Source organism: Hibiscus syriacus, unplaced genomic scaffold (assembly GCF_006381635.1).
Source record: "Hibiscus syriacus cultivar Baekdansim isolate YM2019G1 unplaced genomic scaffold, ASM638163v2 tig00110220_pilon, whole genome shotgun sequence".
Taxonomy (NCBI): Eukaryota; Viridiplantae; Streptophyta; class Magnoliopsida; order Malvales; family Malvaceae; genus Hibiscus; species Hibiscus syriacus.
Genome location: NW_024062634.1, coordinates 606,798 through 618,699, shown reverse-complemented (window position 1 = coordinate 618,699; position 11,902 = coordinate 606,798). Strand labels below are relative to the sequence as shown.

Here is an 11,902-nt window from a genome sequence, read left to right as displayed (position 1 = left end):
AGATTTAAAATAGCAATTTACTATTGTTTTCCATCAACATAAAGTTGCATGTGGTGATGGGAGAATATAATTAATGCAATATTTTCTCATCTCATGATCCTATAGTCTCTAAGATTAATAGACTCCATGTTGTCCAAATTAATTTTGGTAAATTCTCGAATTGGAAAAATTGTTATAAATCAACTCATTCCAACTAGTATTTAAATCACAGTAAAAAAAATTAACCTAGGTGAGAAATGTTAAAACTTAGTGGTAATTAGACTAATGTAGCCTATAATGATTGCTTGGAGGATGGAACCATAATTATAAATACATAGAAATATATAAGTATATAGTTAATGTTAATTGTACGATTAAAGGAAGAAAAATATGAACTAAAGCACTTTCAATGGCCCCATTACTTGTCCTCTCAATTTAGCTCCCATTAGTGTGATCTTCATCTTCCTCAATCTTCTCTGCAATTTTCTTTTCTTTTCACCCTTTCTTCTTTGATTAGGTGAATACAATGATGTCAATCAACAAAGGGAAGGGAATAGCTGAAGGTTCTTCAATACCAGCTGGTGTAGGTGTTGGTGTTGATGCTGTTGGTGGTGGTGATAAGCAGAATCCGCCGCCGTTGAGCCGGTACGAGTCACAGAAGCGTCGGGACTGGAACACTTTTGGGCGGTACTTAAGAAGCCGAAGGCCTCCGGTCGGGTTTTCGCAGTTTAACGCGGATCATGTCCTCGAATTCCTTGGTTACCTCGACCAATTCGGTAAGACCAAGGTGCACTTACAAGGTTGCGTGTTCTTCGGGCAACCGGAACCGCAGGGGCCGTGTACGTGCCCGCTCAGACAAGCTTGGGGTAGCCTCGACTCTCTCATCGGTCGACTCCGGGCCGCTTACGAAGAGAATGGCGGGTTGCCTGAGACCAATCCTTTTGCCAGTTGTGCTATAAGGATTTACCTTCGTGAAGTGAGGGATTCCCAGGCTAAAGCTCGGGGGATTCCTTGCAAGAAGAAGAAGAGGAGGAGGAGGAATCCATTGAAGACTAATGAAGTTAGCTCAAGCTTCACCATTCAGCAGCCTTGATTCTCTTATGGTATGTAATTAATTCTCTTATTTTTCTTCATTAAAATTCTCGGTTAACAGTACAAGATCTGATATCCGCAACAACAAGCTTTGTCTTATACATGGATCTTTAATAAATGAAAATAATTGAATTTTAATATAATCAATAGATTAAGTAAGCTTTAATTGTTCCGTTAAGAAAATTATTACTCTAGGAAGAAGAACAGTTCTTTTTAATAAGCCTGTACAAAATTTGGACTTTTAGACCAAACATTTTGAAATTTTTTCCCATTAATATAAACCCTAGAGCTTCAAAACCCTAATTTTCTATGAACAGATGCAAAACTATTCTCCTTGATCATCACCCCTTTCATTCTCTCTCTCTCTCTCACACATGCAAAAATCTTAATAATTTTAATGGTTTTTATAAATATACTATATTTCCCATTTTCAAGCTTTGTTTTCACTCTAGTGAGTCCATGCTTTTTAAGGATTCTGCACTAGATTGTTCTCTCCATTAATGGACATAACATATATATATATATATATTTATATATATATTAATGTCTTCTTTACAATCTTAATATCAGGATTGAAGATTTCGTGACAGTAGGATAAACCCAAAATGCTTGTTCATCATCTTTGTTCTTTCGCAGCAGATAACATAAGCTAACACTAAGATATCCTACACTCAATATTTTATAAGCTATAATAGATTAAGATATATTGGATTTATATTAATATTAACTTGCCATTATGTGAATGTCCTTCTCTTTGGTGATAATTCTATTTGCAATCAACCAGAGAATTAGATTTCCTTTTGTCTGTATCAAAAAGTGCTAATTGTTTCTCCTCCTATTTTTATATATAACCCACAAATGCTTTGCAGAGAGTCCAAGTAGTATTAAAAATGCAAAAGCATCATAATTATGCCAAAAATCATTTCATTTTTTGTATTATTTCAGGGTCTTAAAATAAAATTCCAAGAGCTTGAATCAGTTTGCTACTAGTACTACAACATCATGCTAAAGCTCCAGCTTACTGGGAAATCAGCAATAATCATTTCCTCCTTGGATCAAGATATCGGTAAATAGCTAGCTAGTTCATGTTCATCAGCACTGTGTTTATATATATATATACATACATATATATATTCATATAAACTTCAGTTGAAGAAGGTAAGTTGTTTCTTCTTCTTCTTCTTCTTTTTATTTTATATTTCCTGTCTTTTTCAAGTTAGTTAATTTGTAGTGTTCTGTCCAACGCAGTCAAGTATGTTCCATGAACTGTTATTCTCCAGGTATTTGTATATTGGTGATGGAGATGAATTTAATAATTTTGTACTTCAACTGTTCAAAGTTTTGTTTTTTTATTTTATTTTTATAATTCTGCATAAACAATATTATATGGGATCTTCTTCAACATCTAGTGCTATGAGGATAGTACCTTAAATATTTTATAATACATAGGAGTAATGACAGTTATAATAATATAAGGAGACCCTTTTATGATTCATCCCATTTCATATTTTTTTTCATTCCCCACTTAAATTAAACTTGTCCCACATCTTCATAATGTTCTTTGATTTTTACAGTAACTTCATTGGATCCCTCTTCATGGTTAAAAATTATTACATAAGCTAGTAATTACTGTCATTAACCTTCCTGCTTCCACTCAAGGATAAAATTTCTCCTAGTTCCCACCCTTTTGAGCTTTTGCAATGCAAAATCCATCTTTTTCAAGTCCCCTAACTAGCTGGTTATCTGCAATTCTGGTTAACTTCCAATGAAAAATGGTCAAAATTTCTGATATTTTCAACAAAATAACCTTATCCCTTGAGGGGACAAAACCCCAGAGTTTGAAATTGTTCAAAATATAGCTACATAGTGTTGTCCCATTACTTATCCTCATGAAACTATGTGATTCCGCTTTCATAGTTTTATGATTCGAATCTCAAATATGTTTAATTATCTCTTAAACATAACTACATGAATCGAGTTAAACTTTGAATTCTCTCCCATGTTCATTCAGATCAGGAGCCCTTGTAGTTGTTTAATTTTGTTTCTGTCAGTCTGATATGTACCTAATCATTCTTTTAGACTAGTTCAATTTAATAGCACAACCACTACCATATTGGATTTCTATCGGATTGTACTAGAAAGATGATGAAGTTTATCTTGATTACTAGACTGCAGTTTAGATTCAGATATGTATGTATGTATACATGCATGTATGTATGCATGCATGTATGTATTACATGCGATATTCATATAACATTGGACACTTTCAACTTTACATTTTTTCTCCATAATGTTCCATCAAACAGGCGATTAGAATAGTATCATAAATATTGGGGGGGGGCGGCAGGAAAAGGGATTGGGTATTGGCTTCATGTTATTTTCAAAACACAAATGCTCCATTACAATAAAATGCAACACTTTATTCGTTTTGTCTTGTATGCATACATGTTTTTCAATGGCATGTTGCAGATATTTTGCACCATTTAAGCTTAAAAGTAAATGCAAATATGTATATAGATAGAATCATTGTAGGCTAAAGGATGAACCATAAGGGCTAATGGTCTGTTTGGAAGCAAGAAAATCTGCCTTGATACACATATGATTACAAAATTCTTGTTTTATTAGTTGGTTCAATGTTATTTAAGGTTTGAACCAGTTTTAGCACGATCGATAATGGTGTAACATATAAGAGGACGTGAGTTTGAGCGTGCTAAGTGCACAATTTCCTTGGATTTTTAAGTGAGAAGTCATTTAGACATTGTATAAAAAACCTAATTAAAGTTTCATAGTGATTTCTAATCATGGAAAGGTTAAAAAATTTCTAAAATGTGATTTAGTTTCGAGTTGACTGTTCATGAATAGTTAGATTCGGACTTGAAATTTTTATTATCAAGGAATTTATATTATCACTTTATCATCTTTAGATTCTTTTTATGATCAACGGACAAAAAAGATATGATTTGATCGGCTATTATTTTATTTTAGAAAGTAACTTTTAGAATATTAGATATGCATAAAATCTTTTTTAATAATATATTCAGTTCAACCTTAGCATTTTCTTCTTTTCCAAGCAAGTTGAAAGACCCTAAAACCATTTCCAAGTAACCTAAAAACAAATAGGCAAGAAGCATGAACTTGCCTCTTTTCTCTCTTTTCATAAGACCCTACCTTCTGTCCTGGCCTCATGGTAGGTTTTCTTGAAGGGTTCTTAAAGTTGTACCAGGTTTGACAAGGGTTTAAGATAGCTCGATCGTATTAGTCGACCGAAGCTTGAAGGTGAAGTCGAATTCGACCTACCGATAAATTCCTTACAAACAGACTCAAAAGATTAATTGTTCCACCCCCCATCTCTGAGTTGAAAAACAAGTTTCCTTGATACATATAGCTTATGCTTTTGCTGTCTCAGCAGAACTGGCATTGACCCTGAGTTTCACCCCCATCAACCAAATGGTCATCCAATTTTTAGGATGTTATCAATTTAGTCATTCAAAAAAACTTTGCAATTAAGTCATCTAACATTTGGAACATTACCAATTTAGTCATCATTGTCAAAAGAATTTATTTTAATCACCGTCATTAAATCCGCTAATGACATCTGACTCAGCATGCAACCACCTTATGAGACGATGACATATGTCCTTTTATAACATAGTTTTCCTAGCCACTTCCCGGCTTATCCGCAGGCATGTACAAGAGCCAAACTCCATTCAACCCCTTTAAGAAAATGTAAGTTGATTTAACATCACGAGGTTGTGATGCAGGGATAAGATTTGAATTAAACCATTAAGGCTAGTTCATAGAAAAATTCTCAGGTGTCCTCAAACAAATAATTTAGATTCCTCCATGTCTTGATTTTGAGATGAACTGTCATACTTCAAGCTTTTTGTGACATCAAAGAAATGCGCAACGGCCTCTTCAGGAGTCCCGACTAAAACGCCATGACCCAGATTAAGAATGTGCCCACGCGGTCCTGCACACTTAACCACCCTGAAAACATAATGCACCAGTTTAAACTACTGGACCAATTCGAAGCATATTTTATAGTATAGATAAGAGCTGACAATATTATGAGGAAGTTCAAGCAGAGGGTTCAACTGATATGATCATATGACAAACCTTTGAATTCCCCGTCACTGCAGTAAGTGAAGAAAATAAGTAAGCGGGGTCGACATTTCCCTGCACACCGATATCACAACCCAAACGCTTTCGTCCATCGGCCATATCCACTGTCCAGTCAAGTCCAATCACATCAGCTCCAGTTCCTTTCATGCGCTCAAGAAGACCGCCGTTTCCGTTAATGTAGAGAACAAGGGGTGTTCTAGGGCATTTATTCTGTACTATGCTCACGATCTGCAATTTCAAGAACCCAATGAGTATAAGAGAGACATTAAAAGGTACAGAAACATGTTATCCAAGGAAAATTTTCTCAAACCACTTAATAGGAGTTGATTGCTAGTAGTAACTGGTAATAGAAGAGTCTCATCAAATGTATCTGTCTCCCCTTTTTTCTATATAATTTAAAAGAAGTAGAATTCTTCCTTAAAATAAATGAATTTTCAAAATTCATAACTTCATATGGCTTTGATGGTCAAAAAGCCAAATAAATGTTCAGGTTCAGAGAAAACGAATTTTGAAGAAGTCAAATAATTAAAATTTTAACTTTCAGTGATGACAACACTCGCCCTTGCGCTTTTATATCAAATCGTATACTCGATTGGCTTTACATTTTTGTCATTCACTCATTTTAATGAAATATGATTTTCTTTCACCTTATACCAATTCTTATCGTTTAATTAGCTTGAGGAAACAAATAATTAGCTCTGCAATTTCAGAGAAATGAGGTAAGAATGATTCATTAAGGTAATACAATGATGCTTTATCCAATCAACTAAGTTCCACATTACCTCTGTTATGTATGGCTTTGACCATTTCTCCCACATATCAGGTGGCAGTTGGCCGCCCCATGAATCGAATATTTGTATGCAATGTGCTCCAGACTCCACTTGGTAAATAACATATTCAGATATTGCCTTTGTTAAATGAGAAAGAAGGGCCCTCAATAAATTCGGTGCTGTGTGGCACATACTCTTTATGTTTGTGTAAGTGCGGGTTGTACCTCCCTCTACTATATATGTTGCAATTGTCCAAGGTGCTCCGACAAAACCCAGCACTGCTGCATGATCTCCAACCTACATAAAAAAGAACTTATATAAGAAAAGGACATTTGGCAATTATAAGATTTGTAGAAAATAAGCAAGACAATGTTTATATAAATAATGCGTGCTATTTAAATGGACGATCACCTCCTGGCGCAAAATCTTAAGGGACTCCCCAACAAAATGTAGTTTCTCCAAGTCAATAGGATGCAATGTCTTCAAGCAATCCTCGGACCGCATCGGTGAATGAATGACAGGACCCATTACTTCTTCAATGTCAAACGGACACCGAATGCAGGCAGTGGAATAAGAATATCAGAGAAAATTATAACTCCATCAGGGCGGAAAGCTTCCCTAGGCTGCAAAGAAATTTCCACAATGAGATCAGTTGTCTCAGACCTCTCTCTGAAGGATGGAAGTTTCTCTGCAAGCTTTCTGTAAACAGCCATATACCTCCCTGCCTGGCGCATCATCCATGCAGGCGGCCGACTTACAGGATCTCCTCTCGCGGCTTTAACCATCAATGGATCTAATAAACAGATGAATGGAGACAACGAGCATAAGTTGATAGCATCTCTAAAGTCCAATGACAAGACTGTTCTTGCCATTTCTGATTGCCAAATGCCAACATCGTTACATTCCAATACCGAGGAGGAATATTAGTCAAATTAGTATAGGTTACACAAAAAGATCTGAAATTGATTACCAGGGAAGTTCGCAGCTTCTATATAACTAACACTACAAACCATATTATCATCTATTAAAAAATGTAAAAATTGTAAAATTTCATCATAATACAATTGGATATTAAAACCGTTTTACATTCTAAATCAAGCCATATCAATTCCCATCCATGCTCCAATCATTACACTACTAAAAAACATAGCTTTAAACAATCCATTTTCCGAATAAAATGCATTTGATTCTGAACAAAATTCTCCTAAATTACAACCATTTACCATTTTTCACTAAACACCCATAATTTAAAATAAAAAAATTACTAACCAACCGAATTAAGCTTTATTTTTTTTTTTTTGAAAACCATCTTTACGTTGAACCCAAATATAAGAAAACCCAGAAAACTAAACTAAAAAGAAAACCAAAGAGATGGAATAACTTTACCGGTAGTAGGAGAAGAGCAAGTTACAGAAAACTTGTTAATTTTCGTTCTTTTAGGAGAAGAAAAAAAAGCTCCAGGGAAATTACTAGCTTCATTTGAGTTAAAACCCAACCGCACTGTCAAGCTTGAGGATTTAACTCCCAAGGAACTGCAAGCACTGCATGAACAATTGGAGAAACATAAGAAAATTATAAAAAAAAATCTGGAAAATTGGAAACTGTTCTTTTCCTTAATAAAAGTGGGATTTTGACCTTGTTGGTGAAAAGCAGCTCATTTTTTTGGGAGAATTTGCGAGACAGAATTTAGGAGCTTGGCGGAAGTTGCTCACTGTTCGCTTATCTTTGAAAATAAATAGATAGTTTGACTTTGGTATATACTAAGTCAAACTGAAGCTTGTGATGTTGCCACGTCAGACTATTGGATAAAATTTGGGATAATTAATTGCATCATATGTCGTCAAACTCTAACTCTAATTTTAAATTAGATCTTAAATTTTTGAATATTTTAATTTCAGACCCATACTATGACTCTCATTCTAAATTAGTCCTTAAACTTTTGAATAATCTAATTTCATCCGTAAACTATGACCCTCTTTTTAAATTAGTCCCCAAACTTTTGAATATTCCAATTTCCTCCCTAAATTCATCCAGATATGTAATTATTTTCAACCATAATTTAACTTAATTTTTTTCAAAAATAAATAATAGCTTGGCCTAACAATTTTATTAACAAGGGATGTGATTAGTATATACATATAAATTGGGATGAAATTGAAATGTTCAGAAAGTTTTAGTACTAATTTAGAATGAAAGTTATAATTTAAGAATGAAATTAAAATATTCAAAAGTTTGATGACTAATTTAAAATAATCATAATTTTGGGATGAAACAAGAACTTTAAAATGAGGGTCATAATTTGAGGATGAAACTGGAACTTAAATAAATATAATCTTTAGTTCTCGAAATTAAAACCTCTAAAAATAACAAATCTAATTGGAGAACTCCAAATGCAGCAACTCAAGAATCGAACTGCTAATTTCGATTTGGATGAATTACATGAGATGCTAGACAAGCTCAAGGCCACCATCTGGTAAGACCATATCCGACAAGAGTTTTCGATCTTTCGTTGCACGTTTTTCGTACTTCGTCGTCGACGATGATGTAGTTCGAGCTGCTTATGTTCCTGGAGTAGCAAAATTTATCGCCATTGTAATCGTATGATTGTTGTGTACTTCCCACTCCACTGATAACCACGTTGTATTTCACAACTATAACACCATTTCCTTCCTGCAAGTTCCTCAGCAAACTGGTAGGCAACTTGGCATCGGCATCTTTGAACATCTTCTCGTTGAATCCCAATGTGACATTGGTTACCATCAGCTGAGTCCCGTTCCCTCCATAGACATTGTCGGTGTATAAGGATAAGCGGAACCTCTTGAGTGATTTCTTTGATTCGACATTCGAAGCCGGCAGTTTCGCATAAACACTGTCGTCGAAACGGATCGTCTGATTCACAATCTGCAGATTCCCATCCTTGGCCATCACCATTGTGTTACTATACCTTAAATCTTGAACGTACTTGGTCGCGAACGTCCCGTAAGTGGACTTGACCCATCCGGTCGAGGATACGAACCTGGTCGTATTCGTAACAAATGTTCCATTCAGACCCTTGAAATCAAACACAGAAGAAACATCAAGAGGAACAACATGATGCTGCAAAAGCTTCCCCTCAGTCTTGCCACTCTTACTATCTAACCAAAGATGCAAATTGGCATCAACGTAGCACACATTCAAGGCATTTGTAACAGAAAAACTTAGTTCATGCATTTTCCCATCCAATAAGTTCCCCAAAAATGGGCTAATTTCGATATCATAAGACGGAAGATCGAATGAACAGATACCACTGATCGTTCGCCAGAAGAGCGGATTGATCCCTCCGGTGTAAACCACAGTAAACGGCCAAACAGCACCGACAACTTCACCATCCAAACTAATCACAACTTCCCTAAAAGGTCCATTCCCTGCAAAACCAGTAAGATTATTGGCAGAAATATACTCATTCGGAAGGTTTCCATACCAAAACTCATCATTCTCATGAAATGAGACTTACACCTCCAACACAGCTCTATAAACATTCAAAGGAATGTCAAATTCTCTCACTTTAACATCAGATGAATTCTCAATCTCAAACCTCAATCCATCATTCAATGGCAGATTTCGGGAAAAGGGTACGATCAAATCAGCCTCGGAACCGAATCCAGAAGTTAAATTCTCCGCCTTTTCGATACTTTTCTCCGCATGCGGATAAAAATAAAGTCACATTGACATGATAAACACCAGTATATGTGTTGTCAACAAGATTTCCCATGTAAACAGCAAAAGTTAGAGTCTCGTTCGATAAAAGCAAAGAGGAGTACCTTGTTACATCCTTTTGAACACTCCAAATGATCCCGGTAGCTGTCGGCTCGGCGGTGCAGCTCCTGAGAAGCTTCACACCAGATAACCAAACTCCGAAAATCCGGTCGAATTGCCTTCCTTTGCACGTAGCATTCCATTCCAGGACAATCCTGGAAAATTCATGATAATGGCAATGAGATGGGAAGCTGTAGTTTGCTAAAACAGGAGGCTTCCAGTAAGTGAACCCAAAGTCATGTTGAAGAACAGAGAGGGTACAAGGCTTGGTTTTTGGGACATGGATGGGTTTGGTGACTTCAAAAAAGAGGGTTGGTGGGATGGTGGCATTGGTTAATGGTTGGGAGATGAGGGATGATCTGAGGGTTTTGGAATGGTGGAGATTGGCTTGGCAGAAGAGAGGGTTAAGAATTAGAATGGGAAGAAAGAAGAGGAGAGGGAAGAAAGGGGAAGCCATGGATGGGTGTGTGGTTGGTGGGAATGGTTGAATGTCTTGTTCATATTAAAGGGTACAAAATAAGTTTGGGTTCGGAGTTGAAAACAATGTCTATGATTTTGATTCAAGAAAACAGCATGGAAAAAGCTAGAAATGGGAGATTATTGGAGACAAAAACAAGGGATATGACTGTCTCTAAGCTGGAAGAAACCAATCTGCTTACTGGCTTTAAAAATAGCAGTCTGCCTGTTAGATAGTTGGGCATCCCCCTCTACCCTCATTGATAAAATTAAAGCTAAGCTGAATCAATGGTCTTCTAACTTATAAAAACTGTTTTATCTAGTATTACCAACTTTTGGTGTAGACAAATTTTCCTGTCTCAGTCAGTCCTTCAAAAAATCGAGCAATTATGTTCAAGGTTTTCTGGAAAGGAGCTGTTCAAAAAGCTTCTGGAGCTCGTGTTAGTTGGAACAATATTTGTTTCCTCAAATAAGAGGGAGGCCTTGAAATCAAAGATTTGAAGATTTGGAATAAAACTTGTATGCTCCTTCTCATTAAAAAAATTCTTGCAGGTGAAGGTTCTCTTTGGGTAGCATGGATCAAATGTTATGTTTTAAAGGATAAGGATTTTTGGAATGTTGATATCCAACCATCACAAAGTTGGAGCTTAAGGAAACTCCTAAAACTGAGACAAGAAGCTCGTCCTATACTTGATGCTGGAGCTACGACAATGACAGCAGTTTGGGATGCCATTAGAGAAAAGAAAGCTATTGTTCCCTGACAGAAATTAGTCTGGTTTCCTATGCATATTCCTAAGCATAGTTTAATCTCTTGGATGGCTTTGCTTGATAGGCTTCCTACAAGGGAAAAACTTCACCGAATGGGATTAATCATTGACTGCAAATGTGTATTTTGTGACAATCTTTTGGAAACAAGGGACCATTTATTCCTTCTATGTCCTATGGCTATCTCAATCTGGAAATCTATTTTTTCTCTTTCAGGGCTTCACTTTTACCCATGTCCATGGGAAGCTTTTTGTGCAAGGGCAATTTCTACTTGGAAAGGAAAATCATTGCTCACTCTTATTTTGAAGTTATCTTTTAACGCCACTATCTACTTACTGTGGGATGAAAGAAACAAGAGAATGTTCCAAGGTAGATCCAAGAATGCTCAAGAATTGTTCCATGCCATCAGAGACTTGGTTGGACTTCACTCAAGTAATAGAAAATTCAATAGCAATGATAATGTTAATATTACTCTTTCTAGGAACTGGAATATAGTGTGATCTTTGTTTTTTGTGTAGGTTGATCACTATATTCAAAACTCTGATTCTTTTGTAACTTGTTGTTGTACAGGTTTGCTTTTGGGTAATAAAATTCTAATTATCCAAAAAAAACAAGGGATATGCTAAGGACTAAAGGGTAAAAAAACAAAATATGTGATCTTGTAAGCTTTGAAGAGGACAACGAATCAGAACATTACATGAGAGCTGAAAAACCGAAGCAAGCTATCAACTAAGCTGATGAAAGAAATCACATATACTTTGCAGATACAACTGCTCAAACACGAGCCTTTTAGAAATAATAACAGTCCCTTTATTATTGAGTCCACTAAATGGATTCTTAATCTTCAAAGTTAATGGTTGGACGAGTCGAGAATTTTAAGATACTCTAGGTATGGAAACTGCAATGTTTCACTGGGAAATTTC

General features: G+C 35.8%; 1 protein-coding gene and 2 pseudogenes across 1 annotated transcript; 1 reads left to right on the top strand and 2 right to left on the bottom strand.

The window, feature by feature from the left end:
* The first annotated feature begins 468 nt into the window (after window positions 1–468).
* Window positions 469–1,072, top strand: LOC120114083 (protein LIGHT-DEPENDENT SHORT HYPOCOTYLS 7-like). The gene has a single exon (XM_039135098.1). The coding sequence runs from the start codon at window positions 506–508 to the stop codon at window positions 1,070–1,072; it is 567 nt and encodes a 188-aa protein (XP_038991029.1). The 5' UTR covers window positions 469–505.
* A 3,660-nt stretch (window positions 1,073–4,732) lies between these two features.
* LOC120114148 lies at window positions 4,733–7,650 on the bottom strand (annotated as a pseudogene).
* A 728-nt stretch (window positions 7,651–8,378) lies between these two features.
* LOC120114104 lies at window positions 8,379–10,273 on the bottom strand (annotated as a pseudogene).
* Window positions 10,274–11,902: the final 1,629 nt, after the last annotated feature.